Source organism: Rhincodon typus, chromosome 21, assembly GCF_021869965.1.
Source record: "Rhincodon typus isolate 14 chromosome 21, sRhiTyp1.1, whole genome shotgun sequence".
Taxonomy (NCBI): Eukaryota; Metazoa; Chordata; class Chondrichthyes; order Orectolobiformes; family Rhincodontidae; genus Rhincodon; species Rhincodon typus.
Genome location: NC_063352.1, coordinates 29,387,560 through 29,414,116, shown reverse-complemented (window position 1 = coordinate 29,414,116; position 26,557 = coordinate 29,387,560). Strand labels below are relative to the sequence as shown.

At 39.4% G+C, this 26,557-nt stretch overlaps 2 protein-coding genes across 9 annotated transcripts in view; one reads left to right on the top strand and one right to left on the bottom strand.

The window, feature by feature from the left end:
* Positions 1-1,419: 1,419 nt before the first annotated feature.
* Positions 1,420-13,459, top strand: gnptg (N-acetylglucosamine-1-phosphate transferase subunit gamma). 5 transcript variants are annotated; one of them, XM_048609297.1, is made up of 11 exons: positions 1,420-1,557; positions 1,897-1,951; positions 7,138-7,205; positions 7,560-7,614; positions 8,828-8,911; positions 10,871-10,964; positions 11,352-11,466; positions 11,821-11,903; positions 12,078-12,209; positions 12,571-12,670; positions 13,091-13,459. In XM_048609297.1, exons 1-11 carry the CDS (start codon positions 1,515-1,517, stop codon positions 13,180-13,182), a joined length of 921 nt encoding a protein of 306 aa, XP_048465254.1. In that variant the 5' UTR covers positions 1,420-1,514; the 3' UTR covers positions 13,183-13,459. The 5 variants fall into 5 exon arrangements, with proteins under 5 accessions (XP_048465254.1, XP_048465255.1, XP_048465257.1 ...); XM_020518606.2 differs by having other exon boundaries at positions 1,421-1,557; positions 12,589-12,670; XM_048609298.1 differs by lacking the exon at positions 8,828-8,911.
* A 3,106-nt stretch (positions 13,460-16,565) lies between these two features.
* The window catches only part of unkl (unk like zinc finger), a 58,408-nt gene continuing 48,416 nt past the window's right edge, over positions 16,566-26,557 (bottom strand). For 3 of the 4 annotated variants that reach the window (XM_020518604.2, XM_048609295.1, XM_048609296.1), the window contains 2 exons: positions 25,911-26,168; positions 16,566-23,746 (listed from right to left, as the gene is read on the bottom strand). In XM_020518604.2, the coding sequence (XP_020374193.1) occupies positions 23,591-23,746; positions 25,911-26,168 (414 nt within the window). In that variant the 3' untranslated portion in view covers positions 16,566-23,590. The remainder of the gene's footprint in view (positions 23,747-25,910; positions 26,169-26,557) is intronic. The other variant, XM_048609294.1, reaches the window with a different exon arrangement.

The following is a 26,557-nucleotide window of genomic DNA, read 5'->3' as shown; positions in this document are numbered from 1 at the left end:
TTAATCCATATGCCCCATTGTCTCTCCTAACACCTGTCTCTTCCTGTTTGGAATTTATATTTAAAGTTTGGCTTTAACATTCCCCACAGGAATATTTTCAGATCTGCATTTCCCAAAGTCTGAATCTGTCCAGTGGACCCGGACCTACATGCTTCTCTACCCACTGCCACCCAAGCCTCAGGGCTGTCCTTTGCCAAGTGACAGCAAAAAGGGCCCAGCCACATAGAAAAGAAAATGGGGCTGAATGAGAGCTTCCACCCATGTGGCACAGATGAAGATCAGCCTTCTCTGCACCCTTTCACGTTTCATTTCCTACTCAATGTGGAGCGATAGGTAACCACATCAACACCTCTCACCATTTATCATGAGCTTACGTCACATCACAAAATTGGATATCACCACAATTCTCCACCTTATTTCACCAGGTCTCACTGAACATCAAAGGAGTATTCACTTTTTTCCTCTACTGTAATTTTCTATACGACCAAAATAAATAACATCACACTTTTTTTACATATATCACTCTGATTCCCGATCACTTGGCCTGTATAAAAGTCTTCATTGCCTCTTGAAAGTAGGGGTAAATTGTAGTGGCAGGCTATATACTGGCTGAGGAATCTAAAAAAGAGTGGGCTAAGGGATTGACAGTACTGAGATAAAAAGAAATTTCTTCACTTAAAAGATTCTCTACTCTAGATCCTTGAGGCTTTAGATTTGTTACCTCCTGCCAACTTGAAAATATCCTGTTTATCCCTACTGTTCACTTCATGTTAAACAATACTCCATATTAGTCTCGATTCCCATTAGCTCTGATCATGCATGCCAACTTTTCACATGTCACCTTCTGGAAACCCAAGTATATTACATCTAGTGGTCTTGTTACTCAAACCAACTAGTAACATCATTTTAAGCATCCGAACGAATTTGTCAAACACAATTTTCCTTTTGTATTCCACGCTGGCTTTGTCTGACCATTCTATGAATTTCTAAGTGCACTGTTAACACTTCTTTTAAAACATATCTCAGCATTTTCCAGTAGACTGATGTTAAATAGATCTACAGTTTCTTTTTCTCTGTTTTCCTCTCTTCTTGAAGTTGCTAAATTGCGAGCTTCCAAATTGCTAGTATTGTTCTAGCATCTAAGATACTTCGGAAATTCATAATCGGGGCATTTACATCTGTGCGGCGCTCTCATTACTCCCTTGAACAAATGGGAAGAGGGACAGGCCATCGGGACTGTGCCCAAGGCGTGGACCCACTAAGGAATGGCCTCTAGGAGCAGGCCCTCACACAGGGCCTGGGACTGGTTCCAGTGGATGAGGACCCGAACTCACAGCTTCATTCAGATTGGGTCCCTTCTTTTCTGGAAATGGTGAAAACTGTACCTTCACTTCATGTACCGAGACAGCAGGACGTACCGTTCCGGGTTACTCGGATGCGGTAGGGTAGTTCCGGTTCCGGGTTACCGGGGATTAGGCCGTAAAGGACACAGGGAAAGAGTGCCAGCGGTTTCTATGCCGATGGCCGGCTCAGGGCTATTAGTGCTCTGGTTGCCGGGTGAGTGTCCCCATGCTTTTCAAGTTCTGAGCCCGGGACAAACAACCACCTATTCGGTCATGGGATACTTCACAACTGATCTTGGTCCCGCCGGATTGATGTGGAGGTGTCACTGGACAGTGGCTGGAGCGACAGCACCCCTTCTTCCCCCGGGGAAAACCGACGGCAGTTTTGCCTCCTGCCCCTCAGCGACTATTGACTAACTCACTGACTCTTGGATCTTCCTCCTCCGCGGGTTTAGTCCCATGGCGGGCAGAAACTGCCTTGAGTTATTTTAATCAATGTCATAACCCCAGCCTTTCAGATAATAAGTGGTTGTACTTGTGCTTCTTTTTGCAGTTTTCATCGTCTCAGCTGGTAAAATGAAAATTGTGGATGAGCCGAACACTTATGGGTAAATACAAGCATAGCTCAACTTAAAGGTTTAAGGCAGCAGTAAACAAGAGCACGAGAAGACATCGTGTAAAATTAATGCTCTTTAATGCTATTAAAGAGTGGCAATCCCCAACATTAGGTGCTTTCCATTCCAGGATTTTAAAGGAAGTAGATGACCACAATAACTCATGCCCGGGAATATGATCTTTCAAGGATCTTTTGGTTCAGATACCATTCCTTTAGAAAGAAAACTGTGAATGTCACTCTGCAACTCAAAGGATAACGGGGAACTGTAGATCAGTTGTCCGGAAATTACTGAATTTACAACTAAGATGCCTATAATTAAGGAGAGATTAATCAACAGCTTTAACTTTTTCAGGTGACTGAGAAAGTTAAGATTGATTTGTTAAAGATCAGTCATACCTGATGAACCACATTTTGTTTTGAAGAGGTGACCAAAGTAGCAGAGGGGAATACTTGTGGATTTTATAAATATCTTTACTAGGTGGTAAAGGGAGTCTAGTGGTATTATCGCTGGACTGTTAATCCAGAGGCCCAGATAATGTTCTGGCCACGGGTTCGAATCCCACTATGGTAACGGTGGAATTTGAATTCAATTAAAAAAAAAGTCTGGAATTAAGAGTCTAATGCGACCATGAATTGTCAATTGTTGGAAAAACCCATCTGGTTCACTAATGCCCTTTAGGCATGGTCTACAGGTAACTCCAAACCCACAGCGATGTGGTTGACTCTTAACTGCTCTCTGGGCAATAAATGCTGCCTTGCCAGTGATGCTCTCATCCTGTGAATGAATAAAAAAAGTTAATCTGTCAGGTGCTATGGCACATCTTCAGAGTAGGTGGGACTTGAAGCTAAGCCTTCTGGTCCAGAGTTACGGATGCCACAAGACCCAAAGACATCTAATAAAGTCCTTAATAGAACAATTAGCTAAATTTATAATTCATAGAATTGAAGGAAGCAGTTGGTTGTTTGCTCACCAAGCTGCTTGTTCTGTGATGTGCAGACGTTTCGTTACCATTCTAGGCAATATCGTCAGTACGACTGCTAATCAAAACATTTTAGTTCTGCTCTGTTCCAAATTTATATGATTGTCTGGTGTGGAAGGTCTTGTCACTCGGGGTACTGTCTTTTAGCAGTCTGTGTATGGGGTCTATTTCTGTGTGTTTGTTAATGGAGTCCCATGTTGTGAACCAAGCATCCAGAAATTCCCTTGCATGTCTGTTGGTGTTGCAGTCTGATATGGCTCGTTTAAATAGTGTCTTAATTCAATTGTGTATGTTGGGGGGTTGCTGTTGAAGTTCAGGATTTGTTCAGTGTGTGGCCTTCCTATATACTCAGGTCTGGAATTCGCCCTGAGTTAGTCTCTCTACCATTACCTCTAAGAACAGGTGCTGTGTGCTGTTTGCTGTTTACTTCCTCTCTGGTGAATTTTATGCTTGCGAAGATGTTAACAAGTTTGTGGGTTTCTTCTACTTTTGTGCGTTTGATTATTACAAATGTGGCGTCCACATATCCACAGTTTTGGTTAGATTATAGGAAGGGCTGTACGTTCCAGTCCCTGCATCAGTGCTTCCGCAATGAGATCCAAGATGGGTAATCCCATCGGTGTGTCGTTGAACGTGAAGTGCATTGTGAGGCATAAATCCAGCAGTTTCAGTAAGCTGTCCTTGCTGATGTTGCCGGTCCTTCTTGTAGTATGGCTAGAGTCTCTCTGGCTAACGGTATGTTAGTGGACGTAAATAGTGCTGTAATATTGAAGGAGATCACGATCTCGTCCTCGTCAATTTGTGTCCCTGCGCTGTGTGAGAAATTCTTGGGCCGAATGGATTGAATGTGGGGATCTGCTAAACAGGTGTTTAAATCTCCGTTGTAATTCCCTTGCTAGCTTGAGTGGAGTTGTGTCTGGTAAGGAGACTATTGATCTGAGATAGTAGGAACTGCAGATGCTGGAGAATCTGAGATAACAAGGTGTAGAGCTGGATGAACACAGCAGGCCAAGCAGCATCAGAGGAGAAGGAAAGCTGACGTTTCAGGCCTAGACGCTTCTTGAGAATGAACGTTTCATTCATTCTGATGTAGTTGGTGTTAGTAATCTCTCCTGCATGTTTTGAGTGTCTGGATTATTCTGTTCTCTAGCTGTAGTGTGGGGTCTGACGCCACCTGTTAGTATGTGGCTGTATCCACAAGTAGTGCCTGTGCTTTAACACTGTAGTCTGTTCTGTTCAAAACAATGGTCATTCGTCCCTTGTCCGCTGGTGGGATTGTGATGTTGTTGTTATTCTTCAATCCTTCTCGGGCCTTTCTCTCTGCTGTGCTGAAGGTGCTTGATTCGTGTTTGTAGTTAAGTTCTGGGACTACTGTTTGTCTGACAGCCCATTGCGTTTCGTCAGTGAGTCCGTTGGTTTTCAGTGTTGACTCTAGTGCTGCTAAGAAGTCTGTTTTACTCGCACCCTTGTGGTTGTAGTTAAGTCCGCGTATCAGGACAGCTTTTTCTGTGTCCGAGTTGTCTGTCGGGTAGGTTTATTACCCGTGTGTCTGCTTTGTTCATATCTTCCTGGTGGATTAGTTCGGTTAGTTGCTCCTGTAGGCTATCTTCTCCTTGTTCCAGTATTGTGGTCCACTGTTGGTTGGTAGAGTTCTGGTACAAACATTTTTGGCACTCAATTTCCCACTCTTATCTGGGGAGGCAGTTGTAGACATCTGTGACCATTGCCCATAGCATTCTGCGGCTGTCTTGCTCTGCTATTCTTGCTTGTGCATTGTTCAATGGTGGTTTGTATTTTTTGCTGCAAGGCAGTACTCAATTCCTGAGGCATTCATGTAGGAAATGTAGTTATTCATGGGCAGGACTTTGTCGGATGGCATAGGTTTCCCTTTGTCAGGCCTGTCTTAGCGTGTTGCACTGTTACGTGATACACAGAATCCCATGCAGCGAGTGCAATAAACTTTACTTTGGACAAATGGGGAGGAAACTGGCAACCAGCTGGCAGTAAAAAGACATAACCAATATTCACTTGTCTCGATACACACAGACAATGAGGGCCATCAGTTCGGCTGGGACAAAGTGACTATACAGGGTCAAGCAAGTGACAAACGTGCAAGGGAATTTCTGGAGGCCGGTTCTCACATGGGACTCCATTAACAAACAGATAGAAATAGACCCCATATACAGACCACTTCTTAGAAAAAGTCCCGGAAGTGTCAAAGACCCACCACACCATTTGGAACGGAGCAGATACCAACACCTTGATTAGAGGTTGCACTGACAATGTTGCCTAGAATGGTAAAGAAATGCTCGCACACCACAGAACAACCAGCTCGGCGAGCAAACAAACAACTGCATCCACAACCCTAGCTACAAATGTTCGCTCAGACCTTAAGAATTGAAGGAAAATTAATGACCTTTAGAAATTGCCTAGTTAGCAGGGTACAGAAATAAGGCTATTGGTCAATTTGCTCCAATTGATAAGGCGTGATTTGTGTTGTGGTTTCAACTATTTGCATTGTATTTATTAACAAATCAGATGATGGAATAGAAAGTAATGTTTCTAACGCTGCCGATGACACGTGCAGCTGACGTTGTAATTTTATGCAATCTGCACCGCTAACAGTTATTAATAGAATAAGTGAATGGGGAAAGGTATAGTAAATGGATTTCAATGCAAGCAAGTGGAAGATCATTATTTTTGACCAAAAGGTATGGAATAGAAGTACTTAAATGTGAAAAGTCAAACAGTGAAAGTCCAATGAGATGTGGGAGTCCAAGTTCACATCATTACAATATCATGAACAGTTACAAAAACACATTCAAAATGATAAATCAAATATTGGGGTTTTTCATGCTGTAGCTATAGAACACCCTGATAGAACGACATGTGAAGTACTGAGAGCAATTATGGGCACTATACCTTAAGAGATTTATTGATCTTGGAGGGACTACAGAATGGATTAACCAGAATTATCATTAGAGCTCGAGTTAAATTACATGCAGGCTTAATAATATTGTTATACTCTTTGGCATTTAGAAACCATTAAGAGATGATAAATAATTGACGTTGGGATATGAAAGAGAAGAGTGTAAATGGACATAAACTGTTTCTGCTGGTTTGGAAACCTAGGACTAGGCTTGTAGTTTAAAAATTGGAGGCAGGTCTTGAAAAGTGAAATTAGGAAAACATTTCTACACACAAAGTATGGTGGATGTTTGATAGCCTCTTCCACAAATGACCAGTGATGCTTGATCAATTATTAATTATAGACCTATGATTAATCAGATTTGTGTTAGCCAAAGGTAATAAAGTGTAATTGGAAAAAGGCAGGTGGATGGAGTTAGGTCACAGATCAACCATGATCTCATTTAAAGGCAATGGAACAGGATTCAGAGTCTATATTATTACTTCTACTTCTATGTCACTGAACCTGGTACTCTAATCACTGATATTTCCAGGAATGCACATGAGAGTATTGAAACAGAATAAGTATTGGATTGGTAATTTATGCACAGATTTAGGATTATGCCTAGGACCTTTCCGTTTTGTATGGTCCAAAAACAGAAATCATTTCTGATCCACGGGTGTACTATGTTGATATGATTAAAGACCTTGGGGCACATGGCAAGTACGGAGTGAGTCTCATCCTACCCTGCACTCAAAATTTGATGCAACCTTTGCAGAAATCTGAAACTCCCTGCACAAGTTGCACAAAAGTTTTGAATGGCCACATGCTTAAATAAAACATCTAATTAGTTCACCATAAATTTAAAAGGAATAGTAACTTCAAACATCAATATACCTTCAGCAGCACCTTCCAAATCAGTGACCCACTAGAAGGCCATCTGATGCACGGGAACATCACCACCTGCAGTTCCCTTCCAAGATACACACCGTTCTGACTTGGCACTATATCATACTTCCATCACTGGCTTAAAGTCAAATCCTGGAACTCCCTTTTTAAAAGCGCTTGGGTGTAGCAATCCAGTGTGGACTGCATAAGTTCAAGGAGGCAGCTGACCACCACCACTTCAGAACAATTAAGGATTGGCAACAAATGCTGGCCGAGCAGTCCACATGCTGTGAAGTAATTTTCTTTTTAAAAAAACTCTCGAAAGGACATTTCTGTTATGGAATGTGTATGGGAAACATAAAATGAGAAAATATGTATCTAATCCTTACTTTTTATTTTCAGGCTAAACAATCCTTTCCTGTCCCAAGTAAACAGACTTCAACCAAAAATTGACCCTGCTGCGATTTCAGGTAAATAACTGCCAGGAGTCTTCCCTGCTGGAATTGGGCCGGTGGGGGGACAACTTGGTTATTTGACTGACAATGTCTGGTGACTAACTGTTTTCAGGGAAGGGGCTGACCTGTTGTTTCGCACTGGATGAAAATGGGTCTGTGACTCTGCCTGTTTGTGACTGAGTTCCTGTTTTGAGAGGAGTTGGGTTTCTAATTACAGGACTGAGATATTGACTTTGCCAGTAGGTGAATGAGGCAAGTGTAAGTGATTGCCCAAGGGAATGTAACTTTACTGAGGGGAGGAGTTAATGAGAGTGTGATTGTTAGAATGCCTTGTTCCAGTCAGGCATTGACTGCTTTATTTTAATCTAGGCCCTGCTCATCTGCACAGACTTGCTGGGAAATGCTTCAGCATGACTGAGTCTGTGTGAGTATCAATTTAACTTATTGTTGTAAATATATGCTGCGTAAGAGGGTGGATTTGATTAGTGGCTCACATAAAAGATTTTTAGTGGTAAGGGAATCTGTGTTGTCTAAAGGAAATTGCATTTGTAAACAGTTGGTGTGACACTAGTTGAAGGAAGTCTTTGGGTAATAAACTATATCATGAGGGCAATGTTAAAATGAGAAGAAATATTTTTATGCAGCGAGTTGTTATAAGTTGGACCATGCTGCACAAAAGAATGATGAAAGCGGATATGTTTAACTTTTTTAAGAGGGGCTGGTACATAGAACACACAGGGCAAAAACAAATCATTATGTTCCAATCAAACCTCTCCCCATACTATTTTGTTTGACTATCAGTATTATCCTCTACTCCTTTCTTTGCCACGTGCTTATCTGGCTTCCCCTTAAATACAGTAGTCATCTCAACTACTGTCTGTGATAGAGAGTTTTATATTCTTGCTGCTCTCTTGATAAGTGCTTTCCTTCAGAATTCCCTACTTGATTTTTCAATGGCTATACTATTTTGGGGGAATATAATACACCCAAGCCTTTGCAGTGGTCACTGGTCACAAATCACAAAAGGGATGCCCATTTTATATCAGCAGCCTCCATTTTTGTTTCTCATCACAAGGAAAAGACTAACAACTCCATAAAAATCAATAATTCTAAAGACCCCTATCATATGTAACTCTGCAAGTTGACTAATAGTGTTTCTTTAAAGGCCTTCTCATTGTACACTATCCCTCCGTAATTGGTATTCTCTGCAAATTTAGAAACTGTTTTTTGATTCCAAAATATAAATCAGAAATATAAATCTTAAATTTTGAACAGTAGTCCTAGCGTTAATTGTTGAGGGACCTCATTTCTCCAGTGTAAATAGATACCTTTTGCCCACTTCTCTTTCAGTCAGTTGACTTTGCTACTTGGCCTAGCACCCTGTGGTCTGACCATATTCATTAGTCTATCATGTAGTACTTTTATTGAATGTATTTTGGAAATCTAGATTACATCTGCAACATCACATTTGTCTACTTTATGATCTTGAAGGAGAAAGTTTTATAGTGTTCTAACAGCAGGAGTAAAACTAACTGGATAGTATTAAAATGATCTAATATAAGCATAATGAACAATAGACCTCCTCCTACACTGTCTAATTCCATTGTTTTTATATCTTGTCCTTTGTTTTTTCCCAGATACAAGTATGAGTTCTGCCCCTTCCATAATGTCACTCAACATGAACAGACATTCCGCTGGAATGCTTATAGCGGGATTCTGGGGTATGTCCACCATTAGGAATTGAGTGGGAATGTGGTTGGGCGTGTGTGTGGGCGGAATCAGGTACAAGAAGAAACTTATTTGGTTTGGAACTGCATGCATACTGGAGATGCGTGTGAGAAAGTGCCACAGCAAAGGTTACTGCGCAGAATAAGAGCCCATGGTGCAAGTAACATAATAGAATGGATAGAGGAATGGTTAGCAAACAGGTATAAATGGATCATTTTCAGGTTGGCCAAATGTGACATAGGAGCATAGGAAGAGTAGCCCATTCAGCCTCTTAAGTATGTTCTGTCATTCTAAATCAAGTGCAGCATCACAGTGTTAGTGCTGGGGTCTCAAATATTCATAATTTATATTCATTTCTTGGTTGAATTAAATGTATGAATGCAAAATTTGTTGGTAATACAAAGGCAGGCAAGTAAATTGTGAAGGGGACATATTGAGTTGCACAGAAATTGGCAGATGGGCGAGTATAATGTTGGACAGTGTGAACTTGTACACTTTGGCAGGAAGAACAGAAAAGCAGCATGTTGTTATTTAAATGGAGAGAGTTTTGCGGTACGGAGAGATTAGTGCGTCTAGGTTCATAAATCATCAAAACTTAATGTGTGTATAAGAAATAATTAGGAAGATAAATGGTAGTGTTGTCTTTTGTTGTAAGAGGAATAGAATGTTAAAGTTGGGGTGGGGCAGGTTTGCTGTAGTTGTAGAGCATTGGCGAGGTCTTATCTGGAGTACTTCACACAATTTTGGTCTCCATATCTAAGAAAGCAAGTAAATGCATTACAGGCAGTTTTAGAGGTTAATTTGACTGATATCTGAGATGGAGTGATTATCTTGGGTTGGACAGGATGGCCCTGTAAATTTTGTTTTAAATCAACCGGCTCATACATATTATGACTTGCTGTGGAGCAGGTGGAACTTAAATCTGGGCTTTCCAGACCAGAGGTAGAGACACTGCTATGGTGCCACAAGACCTTTTCCAGGTTGGGTCTGTGTCCATTGGAGTTAAGATTAAGCAGTGATCTTATTGCGACATGAAACATAGATCTTGAGAGGACTTGACAAGGTGGATGCTCACTGTATGTATTCATTTGTGGGAGAGACCAGAATTGAAAGACACTGCTTCAAATCAAAGGGTCTTCCGTTTAAGACAGAAATTGGGAGATATCTTGTCTTTGGAATCATTGTCTCCAATGGTGGAGGCAGCTTCATGAATGTTAAGACAGAGACAATTTTTGATGTTCTTTTTAATCAAGAATCTTATCAGAAGCAGGGGGGGAATGTGGCGTTTGGGCCACAATCAGATCAACAATAAAAATACAACACTGGAATAATTCAGCAGGTGTGGTGGTAGAGAAAGAAACAGCTAATGTTTTGAATTCAGTTATTCTTCATTGGAACTCTTCAGCCATGATCTCGTTCAATGGTTAAATAGGTTTGAGGGGCTGAATGGCATTCTCCTGTTCCTAATTTTTATGTTCCTGACAATGCTTGCCCCATTTCACAGGCCAGTTATTTTAAGTACTACTCTCACTTAAACATTTTTGCCCTATACACAATAATGTACATCCAACGGCTATTATTTACCAATGAATAAACTAAACACACAGTAAGTCTGTGGAAGAGGTCAACGGCAATTTATAGAAGAGGAAGGGTAAAAATAAAAAGTTTAGATTTTAAGACCAATGGACTCAAGAAATGCACCAAGGACATGATGTGGATAGGGAGGCATAATAGGCTGGGGGAATATAAAGATATCATATTTGAATCGTGTTTTGAATTCCACAAACCAGTTGTTGGATTAGTTTGTCCACTTCTACAGCCCGATCAAGTGTTCAGAGGTTGGGGTAAAGATGGAAAATGGGGTTATTCTTCAAGGTGCAGAACAATGTTGGACTGAGTCAGGATTAGGGTGCAATGGATAACAGCTGAATCTAACAGTTTGTGTTTTGTAGAATATGGCAGGAATGGGAGATTGAGAACAACACGTTTGTGGGAATGTGGATGAAGGAAGGAGATTCCTGTGGTACCAAGAACAGACAAACCAAGGTACACATTCCCTGTTTTCCTGTGCCCAGGCTCTTGACTCATTGGCAATACTGTCAACATTCTTCCCATGTAAACCTAAACAATGTTTTACCACACCTACTACCAAGCTAATTACAACTCTGCCTCCAGAACAGTTGGAATACAAACAGGGTGAGAGACTCTGGTGGTTTCAGATTTCCAGCATTCACAGTATCTATCTTGTTGGATCTGGTCTGTGTGGTGTTGCATTTATGCTGCCAATCATTTGGCAAGGAAGGATTTGTTCTTCCCACAAATCTCAATGTGATACCAGTCTGTATCACATCATCTCACTGACCAGTTCCTGGGTCACTCTGGCAAACCATGAACCATGTAATACCCACGTGGAAACTCATTTCTTTTCCACAGGTTCTTCTTAAGTGTGGACCCAACCACAAATTGATCCACGTTTCCGAGCCCCACACTTGTATCTACTGGCTCAGTTTCGAGACGCCCCTGGTATGCCACCCCCATTCTTTACTGGGTGAGTAAGGAAAATGCAGCCATTTGCAGAGAGAATGTGGCTGTTTGTTAGGTGAAGAAATATTTGCCCCCCACCCCCCACCCCCCACATGAAAAACAGCTCCTGCATATCTATATGAGTCTGCGCAAAACACTTCAGGGTTTGGAGGCGATTGTTGATACGATCAACCTTAACTCTCACTGGGTTTGCAAACTTGGAAACACTCTTTTGGGAGGTGGTATGAACTGGGGAGGATTGGGTTTTCCTGGGCTATGATTAGAAGAGCACTTATTTGGTTTGAGTTGGGGGGGTGCGGGGGAAAATGTATGAGAAATGGGTTGTACAGTTTCTGCTCAGACTTATTTATTTTTGCAGTTTACCCAAATATGAAGCAAGAGTTGCAGAATCAGTGGGACCAGGCAGAACAATCACTCTACGATGGCCTTATTACTCAGCAAGTAGGTTTGGTGAAGCCTGGGCCATTTTCATAAACATGCCGACGTGAATCCGAAGTTCATTGCCAAGGGGCATTGCACAATTCAAAAACCAGCCTCGAGTGGGGTTTGCTTTGTACCTCTTATTTTCTAGCCAAGAACACTGACCTACTTCATTTCTCCTTCCATATATTTCAGGGTTATAGGAAGTTACTGCAAGTGATATTTGAAAATGCAGGTTACCTAAAACCCACTGGAAAAAAGCAGACTCAACAGGGGAAAGAGGAACAGAACCAGTCACAGGAGATCACCTTGGGCAGGTGTAATGAGGTAAAGGAGAATTGGTGCTTGCTGATGGAGGGTTAATGGAAGGTGCAGGATGCAGACCTATATGGTGATGGGGTGTGATGTATTTATTCCTTTAAATGGAGACAACTATTTGTTTATTTTGTTTGGAAATTGAAAATTTATTCCAAACTTCATACCTCCCACTACCTCTTTCTGACAAAGCAAAGGATGAATGGTGGTCTGTTCTCTACTTGTGTTTCATTCATGGCCGTTTGAGAGAAAATTCAACCTACATCCATGCCTTCTGTATTCATTCAATGCAAGACTACCATTTTAAAAAAAAAGCTGGAATTTCAGGGCTGGTTATTCTAGAATCTGCCATCATGTTACTTATTTTGTTCAGTGTCTCTTCCTAATTCAGGAACGAAATAAACTCTCCGCAGAGATCCAGAGACTGAAGGATCTACTGACCCATCACAACGTATCTTTCTCGAAGCCAACTGGTCAGTATCATCTCATAGCTCTTTCCTTTCTCACCACCAGCTGAACTACCAATGATGCAAGTAGTCACAATTGAGCTAATAATTATACTATTTGCCTGGTGTCTAGGCAGCAGGCTTTGCTGCTGTTGTTTTACAGCTGTCCATTTAGATTATTTTCAGTGCCTGGTCCACTGATTTTAATTTCCTGCCCCTCAAGGCAACTGATAGTGGAGCCTCTCAAACCTTTGTCTGGCAATCTTACCCTGGTCCAAGCACTAGCTCTTGGTCATGGTCTCCTCCTTTTCCTTCCATCACTTCTTCTGACTGGACTAGGGCAAGGAGTTTCAGAGCGGGTTGAGAAGAGACGAAGAGTTAGCAAAAGGGAGGATTTTTTTTTGCTTCCTGTACTTATGGTTTTCACATCATCCGTTGTTCTTTCAGAGAGTGAAAATAACCCCACCATCACTGGACATCAAACTCCTAGAAGCAAAAAGCTACGTGGAGATCTGGGGCTCCGGGATGAGGTGCTGTGATTGGTATCCAATGGATGGACATTTTAGCATAGACCAAAATGTGAATTGTTCACTCTCTACCATGCCCATTCACAAACATTTGTTTTTTTTTTTAAAAAAAACAAATTTCATTCACTGGAACATTTCTCATGCAGTTGATGCTTCTGCAAATCCTACTTACATTAAATGTGGGATTGGCAGAGTTTTCTTTATTCCCTTTTTGACTGTATAATGAATTGTATTAAGTCAAAGAACTTTACCAGTTTAAGAGTTGAATAAATGTGGAGTTGATTTTAAATTTCCAGGTATAAAGTGTTATTCCCTGATTAGACCAGCAACAAGAAACATAATAGAAATGAAAAATTGAAGGGACCCAAATTAATCTAAATTCAGAAGAAGTGGGAAAGTACATATTGTAAGAAATAGTGGGAGGGGTCCAAACTCCAACTGATCATCAGGAAAATGCCAGGCCGAGATAGAGAGGAGCTACTTGATTTTTAAATGGAAAGAATGTAGTAGAATCAACATCGCACAACCACACACCTTGAATCAACAGCATATCAGAAATTTAAAGTCACACCACTAACCTGCAGGGAGTGGGAAAGTTGTTTTAATTGGCCTAATGTATGGTCACACCGGAGCCTCTGACCCACTTTGTCTGTTGTTTTCACCCCCAAAGTCAACACTCTGCGTTTCTTGGTTAAAAAGCTGAATCCAGATTAGAGCTAACAAATAGCACATGGCATAATTAAGTGAAAGTTAAGATTACAAAGGGATCTTGATCAATTGGGCCAATGGGCTGATGAGTGGCAAATGGAGTTTAATTTGGATAAATGCAAGGAATTGTACTTTGGTAAATCAAACAAGGGCAGGACTTGTATAGTTAATGTTAGGGCCCTGACTAGTGTTGTAGAAGAGACCCCCCCAGGGGTTCAGGTACATAATTCTTTGAAGGTTTCATCACAGGTAGATAGGGTGGTTAAGGTGTTTAGCATGCTTGCCTTCTTTGTTCAGACCACTGAATATAGGAGTCAAAACGTCATTGTTGAGGTTGTACAGATTGTTGGTGAGGCCACTTTTGGAAAACTGTACAGTTCTGGTTACCCTGCTATAGGAAGGATATTATTAAACTGGAAAGGGTTCAGAAAAAAACTTGTCAAGATGTTGCTGCAACTGGAGGATTGCTGTTATAAAAGGAGAGGCTGGAATTTTTTCTCCTGAACTGTAGGTAGGGGGTCAAAACTGGGGAACATATTGTGTGAGAGGGGCAAGATTTAAAAGGACTTGAGGAGCAACTTTTTCCTTGCATAGTAGTTTGTGTGGAATGAACAGTCAGAAGAAGTGGTAGATACAGTCACATGTAAAAGTCATTTAGATAGGTACACGAGTAGGAAAGGTTGAGGGATGAGACAAATGCAGGTAAGTGGGGCTAGTTTTGGGAAACTTGGTTGGCATGGATGAGTTGGATAAAGGGTCCATTTCCGTGCTGTATGACGAAGTGGCCACAGCAAATGTAGGGCAGTGTGATTGTTGCTGCTGTCTCTCAATCAGGGATGCAGAACCAGCACTAATTACAACATTCTGACAGAAACTGAGCATCTCTAGGTTGAATTTTCTCCCAAACTGCCAGAAACCCATTTCTGGTATGAAATTATACATCTCATTTGGACAGGGAGGAGCAGTTGTGCCTAACAAATCATTGGTTGTGAAGCAGAAAAATGTGTCTTTCTCCCAGTCTTCAGAGACAGAACCTTTAATTAAAGCTTCAGGATGGGTATGAAATTGAAGCTATGGTTCAGACCAAACTATTACTGTGTAATAAGACAACTTCAGGATGGTGGACAGGTCCAGGGAAAAGCCCTTCCTTCTACTTCTTGAAAAAAAAGACCCTATTCACAATCATGTGATTATTTACCTCACTGAGCAATGTATTTACCTAGTACTCATGTTTCACCCATAAATGATTAGCAGCTTTTCAGCCATCTCTTCCTGATATTACTACCTTTAGTGCATCATTTTTGCACCACGCTGTACAACAGATTTCTCCATTGCATGTCCCTCAGTAGCAACTTATAATCCAGCTTGGCTGTGCATGGACTGCAGCAATTCAAGGCCATAGCTGCTCCACCACCACCAAAGGCAAACAGAGACAGGCAGTAAATGCTAGCCAACCAGCAATGCCTAGTGTGTACAAGTAGATTAACTACAGCTGAAAAACTAAACTGCATTTCTGGTTTATGGCTCTAGGTGAAATTATAACCTATAATCTGTCAGAAACAAGATAAGCACCAACATAATCAAATGTCTACTTTTCACCATCCGAATCAGTTTTTCCAAAGCTCCAATCTGCAGCTCTCGTGACAAATGATGGACTGTGTGCAAGATAGTTACCTGTAATGTGACAGATAGCTTCAGAATCTAGAACCTTTACATTAAAAGTGTTTGTGGTGTATTGTTCTCAGCTGACAGCAAGGAACTATAGCTGATATTGACCTTGCGTCTAAAGCTTTCATTAAATTTGCAAGCTGTTTCCAGTGGGATAAAGGTTGGTAAGCAGAGAACAGATTTAAGCTTAGCAAAGTACCGGAATCAAGATGAGGACTTTTTTTTTTAAAAGTGCATTTCATATCATTAACTCCGTTTTTCAAAACGAAGTGTCCATCAGAAAGGAATTAAATAAATACTTGCTATCAATTCTTCTCACGAATTAGATAACAAGGTGTAGAGCTGGATAGAGCCCTTTCAAAGACCGAATAGTCTATTCCAATTTCACTTATATCCCGACAGTGGGTAGCAGAACACTGCTGCCATCTTGTGGGTAGAGTCAAGCCCAACTGAATTCCAAGCGTTCCTTACCTAACATCAAAACAGATTATCTATTCATCCATTTCATTGTGTGAACTTGCTAAATGCAAACTGCTAGTTTGATTCACTGATTTCAGAATGAAAAGGTTATTTTTCTTCTGATATGCTGCAAAAGTAGTATTTTATGTAAATACGACTTCATTCTTTAGATCAGGAGTTTGCCCCATGGGGGAGTTGCAAGTCTGGCCATAGCTTCCTCATGTAAATATCTCAAATCCAGGAAAAAAAACTTTAATGACAGCAAAACTAACTTTTCATATCTGTCAAGATGGACTGAATGAAACCATTAACTTATGCCAAAGTATGGAGAATTTTTGTGTTTGACTTGGGTCACAAAGAGAAGCTATTGTAAACATTCAACTGTACAATGCCCTAAATTTGCACATTCAACAATCAGCACTGCATTAAAAGTAGGGCAGCCTGGCAAACTCCTCAATACGTTGCAGGGCGTTATAGCTCAAAGAGACGACAGGTAAAGCAGGAAGTCATGATGTAATGAAGGCTAGGTGAAAAAGGAAAACAATTAATATAATGGAATATTGAGGATCAAAAATTATTTTAATTCCCATATTGATAATAAAAATAATTCCATGAATTCTGTAAACCACTGCATAAATGCTATAGTGTAAAAATCTTAAGTGTTAACAATTTAAACAATGAACTAGAGTAAAATGATTATGCATTTATAAATACCTTCTAAAAGAACATTCCATTCAGATCACCATTCTGTTTGTATACACTCACCTAGACCGCATACAACAGGCTTTCATAAATTAATACACAAAATGAAAAAAGTTCCCATAATATTCAATTAAGGTCTCGCTTTGACCACAAAATTAATATCAAGACAATATTTCAGTTATATTTAAACAGGAGTTAAGATAGGAGCTATTCCACGTCAATACATAAAACACGGAGTCCGGATATGTTACTGTTGTAATACATTTTTTGCCAGTAATGTCACTCAACTCTTGCATCTCCCATGATTTTCTTGAACGTCAAAATTCCCAGGAGAACAGAGTGGATGAAATACTCGATTACAGGTCTGAAGTAACTATTCACTGGTTTGGCTGTACACTACCCGTGCAATGAAATTTGAAATTAGTCAACTTTATATGCCATGACAAAATAACGCTGCAAGACACAAACATGATTATAAATGGGATAAATTGGGCAGAATCTTTTTGGATTTGTGTTGTATTTAAAGTGGTGATGTGCACAGCAACTGGCTGCAGGATTCTTCCAACAGCCCTTCATTACTGTTGCCCAGTCATAATGCTATTCCCTTTCAGTGAGCTTCCAAAATAAACAGATAAAGGCAGCTCAACATCCATATAATACTTGACAAACTCCCATGACAGATTGTTCCTTATACCCTGAGAAAGGAGTTTTACTTCCTGTTTCACTGCTCTTCCCAGGCTGAGGAACTTGCATATAAAGAATCTGAAAGTGTTTGTATAGAAACTGTTCCCAGTAAGAATTTTTTTTTTTTTAAAACAAGTATTTTAAGATCTTAAGACTATTAGTAGAATGGTTTATGTCAGTGTATTGAAGTTCAGTCTCAGGCCCTTGGTCATCATGCATTACACTACATTCACCTTCTGACAATGATGGCACACCACCACATGCTGAATCCCAGCAGTAAAAATTTAGAGGTAAAATAAATGCAAAGCTAAAATCTTTACAACTTACTGATGATTCACAATCTTAGAAAGATACAAGTTGTCCAGGCTCATGTGCCCAATACAGTACCAGTGTTAGGGTGGAAAGTTCAGGGCCAGAAGTTAATTTCTTGCATGTGACCAACGGTGAAGCCTAGCATTTTTTGTTTATAAGCTTGAATAGATTTAAGTTCACCGTATAATCCCTGAAGGAAGTAGTTTGGTACTGACAGCCACAGAAATGTAATACTTTATTGTGAATGGTAGCAAGTTATTTCAGAAGTGGATCATTACCTAATATAATCACAGTATGTGTGCCCTAAAGCACTCACTAACAACAAACCATGTCACTCTGAAAGAGAATTCAGGTTTATTCATAAAGTACAGCCCTCAGCAGGAGGTACTATAGAGTAGCCTGAGCACAAGCAAATCAGCCCTCCAACAGAGTTAAAAATAGAATGACGTTGAACTGCACCATGCTTGTCATTTTTCACCAAAAGAAGCAGAACAAGGGAGTTAAAAGGCTGTGGCATTCAGAATAACAGGAATGGTTAACTAGATCCTTTTGTATTGCTGGTCCATTAATTGTGAAAAATCACTTTGCTAGTGGAATGGTCTCCTGGTAAACCACACCAGCCAGATCTTTAAGATGGAATTAATGGAGATTTAGAGAGAGCTGAGTAACGATGGAGACATCTTTTGAAACAACTCTTCCTAATGCAGAACTGTGCTCCACTCTGGAATCAAGAAACCTAATACTAGTTTACTGTAAGAGAGGAAATAATTTGTATACAAACACCTTCAGTAACTTCACACACCTGGGGAGAGATTAATTTCCACTTGTACAGCAATGACAAGCTACTCACTATGGGAATTTCATCAATTCACTCGTTAGCATACTGCATGTAACCGCACCACTTTCCTGATCCTGAAGGATCGGATTTTTTTAGTCAATTCATTACTAAGGATGCCCCGTGATCTTCAGGTATCTTTCCCTTTCAAATATGTTTTGGAATATTGTTAAACCACAACTAATTATTCTGTAAAATGAATTTTGGGGGTAAATTTTGGCATTTAATGGTTTGAATGATCTTTTAAGGCAGTTTTGGCACTTGCAAGTTACTTTCAAAACGCTCTTTGCTGATCTTGATCATTTACTTTGATTTATTATGTACATATTTAACAGTTAATGTCTAACAGAGAGCATGTGGATAAGAAAATCTATGTTTAATCTATAAATATATTTACTTTTCACTAGTAACACTGGAAACCTGATAAATAGGAGAAACATGGAAAAAGAAAATTAATACTGATTCATTGTGTAGCTTAAGGAAACAGCTGTACCAAATTGTAGTTAATTATTTTGGGATATTTCTGTGTCCCATATGTATGCACTGCAGATTTCTAGTTAAGTGCTCCGGTACTTTAATTTGTCAAGATGTGTGTTTGTTTGTGTGTGGCGGAAACAAGAGAGAGGGGGCAGCCAGGGCAGGTAAAATGGTGCCAAGCACTGCAGCAGTCAGAAATGCAGTGTTCCTGTGGGACACTGAGGCACTAAGCTCAGTGCAGGCACAGTCCCAGATCATTCAATAACTTAGAGAGCAATTGGGAAAAAAAAGAGCACCAGTGGAGGTGCAAGGGTCTTGTTCCAATTTAATTTCACTTCTATACAAATAGAAAACTACATAAATGCTGGAAGTGCAAAATGAACCAACTTCCAATGGGACCCTGCCTTCTCTTGCAACGGTTTATACTGAGTTTCATTGCTCTAATTTTGACCACCTGTTCCAAAAGTGCATCATAAATATAAACTGAGTGACAGACAGTACAGTATAGACAGAATGAGAGATGAATATTGATATGGGGTGCATCTGTGCTTTTCAATAAACAGTGGCTATTTGAGTTCAAAGCGGGTATTGACTGTGTTTGCAGTGTGATAAGGAATCTGCAATTGTATTTGAAATCTCCAGCAGCTGGGACTTCCCCAAGTTCTCTCCCAATACTTGGAGTCAGACTGAGAAATCTATTTACACACAAAGTTTATTGCTGCAGTGACATTAACTGTGCTAGTGTAAACACACCCTTAAAGAATAGAAGAAATATTTGATTCAGGTAGGACAACTAAGGTTTGTAGCTCAGACAACTTCTCCAAAAAGCTAAGTTTATCTCAATAGGAAGATTTATGCAGAATATTGATGGATATACAGCTAAATCCTATGCAGACAACTTATGGTAGTAAAGCTTTGAAGAACAGGCCATCAAAAATAGACCTCCAGAATTAAAGATCTGCCACCTGGAGATTTTAAATAAACAAATTTGGGACTGACTGGCTGTTGCAAAAGAACTTATGATCTGTTAAAGTAATGATCCACAATTTTCAAACAGGAAGGGGAGGAGAGAAACAGTATGGCCAACAAACTGATAATCTCAGTTCAGCAAAATATTTTCAAGACTTTGGCGTTTGGAACTAAAGGAGCAGTATTTGGAAGAAGTGATTGCGAATTCTTCCCCTCAAATTGAGAATTGACTGGATTTTGACAATTCTGTCCTATCGTGATAATGAATCATTAAGTCTGATTTACATTTGGTTTTGTTTCTCCTGTCAATAGTTTACACTGGGAGACCCCTTCTGATTACTACTGCCTGGCTGGGTTGCCAGGTTTTTGCAAAGGGCTGGGCTGTGATTAACTTAGCAAATGTACAATTAGTACCACATCCCAGTCCACAGTTGTGAACAGTGATTTTGTTTCCAAAACTAATCTTATTCCATGATGAATATGGCAGAGTACAGTACATGCAGTAAAGAACGAGCTAGTTTTGTTACAGTTCCTCTTCAATGCCAACAGTAGTGCACAAGTATTAATATGTAATAGGTTTATCATAAATGTGACAAATTTCAATAGAACAAAAAACAAACTATAAAATTTTGTAAGCAATTTAACTAAGTATTGATGCATATGGCCACTATATTTAAAAAAATACCGAGCAAAATTTTACTTCACAATAACCTTGAACAGAAGTAAACCTTGAAATCTGGACTGCTTTTATGTTGTATTTTTTCCACCCAATACAATGTACTTTATAACTGTAGAACTTCATACATTCCACATTCTTTTTAAAGAAATGTTAGCAGTCTGTGATCAAAGAGCATTTCATGTAATAAGCGTGATTTTTATACAAAAAAAGTGGAATCTCTTTACCCTTACTGAGAACACAATACAGAATTAAAATTTCTAATTTTGGTCACTGTTTCAGTAATTCTGCCTATAACTAGCTACCGTTTAGTATTTACATGTCTTGTTAAAACTACAGATAATAAATTGCTATACAGAACAGTTCTTTGGCAAAGACAACATGTGGTCTAGAAGTCCATTATAACTCTTCAACAAAGTGCAGAAATTTTGTGTGCTAAGTGCAAATCACAGTCAGTGTTTACTCAAGCATTTTGCAATTCGTTGCATTATTAAAATTGATGTGCAAACAGAGATTCGAGATCCCAGAGACAGGAATTTTATACTGAAATGTCATCTCTACCACAGCAAGCTTGAGCATAAATTATTCAGTTTACTACACTCAGTATAAATGTATCCATATAGTAATAGACAATGGCAGTGTGCTTTACTCATTGTGAAGTTGGTCCTTAACCGTTGTATTAAGTTAACTTCTTCATCCCACAGATATACAGGCATTAGACTTCCACATAACAATGGCCCCAACATTTATTAGGTGCTTATAAACTTAAGACATATATTAAATGCTTCTTTTCAAACTTGTAAAGTACAAGTAGGAAATCAGTTCAGATTGACTTTGATTTGGCCACTAATCCAACAATTTATACAGCAATGGTGTTTGTAAGCTTGAAAGATCTTTTGAAAATACAAATTATATTATCTCATTCTAATTAATTAATATAAAAAGTTAATTTCTGCTCTTGCATTTGTTTGGGTTTCTACTAAGGAAGCAAGTGGGTCTGGGGCAAGTTTACATATTAAGGTTTGTTGCAACTGCACTGTTGATGAAAATAACTCGTTTCCATACTGAACTGAACATTTCTAATGCAACATTTCAAATACTATTTGCATCAAGTAAATGTTCCAATTAGGACCAGGAATAATCCTTATTTGCACATGGACTTTGCAATAATGGGGTTCACTACAAATTTAAGATACACTCAGATTTGTGCCAATTGGCTTACATGATTAATTGATGTTTCATTCACTCCAAACAGTTCACAATCCAAATGAACCAGTTTTTTTTCCTTTTTTTTGAAAATAAACTAGTTTCTTTAAACAGCTGGTATCTTTCCATCACTAACTGGTACTTCCACACTTTGATGGCGATGTTATTAATGGACTTCTGATACAGAATGACAAAAAGAAGACAAATTATTTCAAATAACACAGTAATAGGTCAATTTTTCATTCTTAATTATAACCTGTACATATTATGCTGTTTAGTCAAGTGAAAAGTGTAAGAAAGAACGAGCACAGGTTACACCCTCCGGTGCTAACTATATTCTAGATCAGACAGAATAAGAAACTGGCAATTTCAACATCTATGTTCAATATGAGTTCATCCTGAATTTTATGCACCTAACGTCTTTACAGTAAGAGAAAGCTGGTCTAAGATTTGCATTAATTATATATTTAAATATATATGTGTGTGTATATATAATCAGTGCAAAGATTTCGCATCAAAGTACCTTTGCCTGTCTGACAGAAGTTGTCGTTGCAATTTAGCTTTAGGCAAGGCAGAAGGCACTTAGTAACAGTGGCCAGAAATTAGACATTGTCATTTAAAATGATTACAAGGCTAAGAGTTGCACCAACTGAAGAAAAAAAAAAATTCATTAAAACTTCCATGATGCTAGTTACAAAAATCTCCAACCACATGCTGGTCAATGCAGCTTGTTCCAGAGAAGAAACAAAAAAAAATAAGCCTGGTTCATTTTATTATATAAAATAGCAAACTTTTTTTTCAGACTGCTTGTTTGCTCAGATTAGCATTATGTGCCATTATGAAATTGCTGCTGGTTATTCTTTTAAGCAATAAAAGTTTGCACTTAATTTATAAATTGTAAAATGTAAAAATCCTAGCAAGTTGCACAATACTAATATTTATAATAGTACTTAATTAGAATAGGAAATCTAACAATATTCACTGTACTATGATTTAACAGTAAGAATCTGAATACCAAATATCTATTAACAGGTTTCACAGTACACATACAAAGCTTTATATTATCACATGTTCTGGAAAAAACTACAAAGCAGCTTGAAAGCAAATTTATTATAACCTCTAAACAAAAAAAAACCCATGTTAACAAAGTGCGTTACAGGAAATTAAACCTCTTCACATAACCTAGTAATTTTTTTCCTTTTTAATTTTATATGTAAAATACTAGAACATAAAAATGCTAAAGCTGCAGTGCTCTGCATGCAATATTCATTGGAAATACACAGCAAGTTGATCCTACACTATGATTCTGAAGTGCCTTGAGTTTACTTCAATTTTATTTCTGAATGCATGCGGTAAGGAACCAGTTGTAAACACAGGGCATCTGCAAAAGTGATGGAAATGCAGCAACATTGTGAAGCACATCAGTCAGACCAAAGTAAACTGTATGGCTAACGTGCTCAAGAATGGACTGAAGTCACTGATAAACTGGTTTACCAAGATGCACGTGGCAAGTTTTCTCCCCAAGGGAAAGAGACGAGCTTAAACATACTAAAAAAAAAATTCAAGAAAAAATACAGACATAAATGTTATATTTTGTAGGGTAGGATATACTCACTGCGTAATTTAAAATATTTCCGACATGAGGGGGGCACTACAGCTTCGAATTGTTAGGATAGTGTAGTCGTTCTTCAAAAGGCTAGTCCCATGTACCTAGAATATATTCATCACCAATTCATTACTTTAGTTTTGCAATAGGGACATTCAATTTTGTTAGGTGCACAGTGCTCACAGAGGACATAATGCTGGCAAGGCTGAAGTAATATAGAACGGTCCCGCTCCTGGCATACAATGCATTTCTTCGACTGGAGCTGATAAATTACCTGTTTTGAATGGAAACATAAAATGTGATCTGCATGTAATGATTTAAGTTTGTAACAATCCCAACATTTGTACTCAAATACTTTTTTCTTAAAATTCAACCTGACCAGGTTTTGAAAGTCACAATCAAGGTTTTTACACTGTGTACACAAGACTACCTTTAATATTTTCAATGAAGAGTTCGTACAATTACATGCTTACAGATCTGAATTTCCCACCAGAGGCTGAGAGATGTTAAGAAAAAGGGGTAAGGCGTTGCTTTGTCAGGTTAGTTCCCTGATGCATTCCTGCCTCAGGGAACCTTACAAAGAAAAGGATTAGGAACTGTTCGGCTTCCCACTCTACAAATAGAGCTGGCCAATTTGTCCAATGGAGGTATCATTTAGGAGCCACATGGCCATGACACTGCTGTCTTCCGTTGAGGGGTCCTCTGTTAATGGAAGTCAACAGCTCACTCAAGGTGGCCTTCCAGCGGCAGACCAGAGGGTCGTCAGAGACAGAGCCTCTGTGATCAATGTCAGAGTTACAGGTGACAGGATGAAAGCCTGTGAATAGGCCTGCATTATGGTCACTTGCATACCAACAACGAAGGGCACCTCACATGCCGTTGTCTGTGCGCTTTGGCAGTGATCAGATCTGCTGGTGGGTTGACAACTTGGTATTGCTGCATTTACAAGAAGTCATTTGATTTCAGCTAAATGACCAGCAAGCCACCGAGGAGGATAATTGCTAAGGAGTCTTATGACCTGGGAGAAAAAAGGGGCCGTAAGAAGTTTTAATCTGGGGGCGCATGGCCAATGTAACAGCAGAGGTGCTGTTAATAAAACATCTAGCCTAATAAGGTAGCTTTCTCTCTCTCAAAGTATTACCATGGAGCTGTCTGAGTCTAAATTCTGGAATTCCCCACCTAGCAGCACTACGGGCGTCCCTAAACCCCAAGGGCTGCAGAGGTTTAAGGCAGCAGCTCATCACCACCTTCTCCAGGGCAATTAAGGATGGGTAATAGATACTGGCCCAGCCAGCAACACCCAAACCCCGTGAACAAACTTTTGAAAATCACAAGTAAAACCAGACATATTTTGTACTTCATTGTTGAAGTTGATTTTCATGTTTACATGCCACGACAGCAAACTCTAGTGGGTTATTCAATCACTGAAGGCATTACTGACAATAAACATGCACACAAACACTTTCTACTCTTTGTATAATAATTAAGAGCAAGAACCTCATATTGATTTCTTTTTTTACCTCAGGCCTGAAATGATCAATTTAGCTAATTCAGTATAGATCACTGAGAAACTAGAATTGTTTTTCATTTGTTTTGGAATGTGAATTCTGCTGACAAGGTCAGTGTTTATTGCCAGAGGGTGTTTTGAGGTTTTTAACCTAGTGACAGCGAAGGAACTGTGAGATCGTTCAAGTCAGGATGGTGTATGACTGGGAGGTGAACCTAAATTTGGTCTTGTTCCCATGCTTCTGTTGTTCTTCATCTTGTTGATAGAAGTTACAAGGTTATTGAAGGTGTTGTAGCTGGAAGCATGGCAAGTTGTCACAGTGCATATTTGTACATAGTACACATTGCTGCCTTTGTGCTGTTAATGGAGGGACTGAATACTTAGGTGGTGGTAGGGTGCCTATCAAATCAGCTCATTTAATATGGATAGTGTCAAACTTCTCAAGTGGTATTGGTGCTGCACTCATCCAGTTAAGGAAGGAGTATTCCATCACACTGTTTGTACCTTACAGATAATACATCAGGTTTTGAGGGAATCCAGAGGTGAGATACTGCAGAATTCCCAGCCTCTGATGGGCTCTTGTAGCAAAAGCTATTTATGTGGCTAGCCCATGCATTGATAATTCCCAAGATGTTGGCCTGAAGTGGATTGAATGATGGCAAATAATGCCACTGAATGTCATGGAGAGATGATCAGATTTTCTCTTCTTGGACATGGTCATTGCCTGGCACTGTATGACGGCTACTATACAACAGCCCATTCTAAATGTTGTTTTGATATTCTTGGTGTATACAGGGTATGTTCTACAGCAGGCTGTGTGTTCATACACAGAGCTGAAGAATGCAACAGAGCTTTAAACTGATGAAGGCAATGGTAGTTTTTAAAAATTCTGCTTTTGTTTGTTACATGTACAACCCAATTTTCAACTCACCCCATCTACAAGGTCCAAATCTGCACGCAATTGACTTTGTATAGAATGAAGCTTTGGTAGTGGAAGCTTGTCTATATCTCCATAGTTTCTTAGAAGAGGAAAATTTGGAGATCGATATAAAGCATCAAAGTCCTCCTGCAGCTTTTTAAGCTGTTTATCCACTTCTTCCTTTTGTTGTAATACTACTTGCCGGTCAGTATCTGCCACTTTTGCTCTGTCTTTGGCCTCTTGAGCTTCCTTCTGCCATGCATCACATGCCTGATAATAGAAACATTGTAAATGTACACAGGAAGAAGAGGCACATTATTCTTATGGATATTTAATTAATTTGTTCCCAAACTGACAAAACACAACAACTGAATCAATAAGAAAGCAGCCACCTACAATGCAACACACATTCCTACTCTTGTCAATCAATCGATCAATTTCCAATGCATAGAAACATACAAAGGAGGAGCAGCTGTAGGCCATTTAGCTCAGCAAGCCAGCTCCACTGTTCGTGATCATGGCTGATCATGAAATTCAATAGCCTGTGCCAGATATCCCCATCCTTAGATCCCTTTAGCCCCAAATATGAAATTCAGCTCCTTCATCAAATCATACAATGATTGGCCTCAACTGTTTTCTGTGATAGCAAATTCCACAGA

Excerpts from the sequence above, each read along its gene's own strand:
- gnptg (XM_048609297.1), top strand. The coding sequence starts at position 1,515 with ATGCCGATGGCCGGCTCAGGGCTATTAGTGCTCTGGTTGCCGG. Across the intron at positions 1,558-1,896 it reads ATTAGTGCTCTGGTTGCCGG|TTTTCATCGTCTCAGCTGGT; the intron begins GTGAGTGTCCCC and ends TTCTTTTTGCAG. Across the intron at positions 1,952-7,137 it reads GATGAGCCGAACACTTATGG|GCTAAACAATCCTTTCCTGT; the intron begins GTAAATACAAGC and ends TTTTATTTTCAG.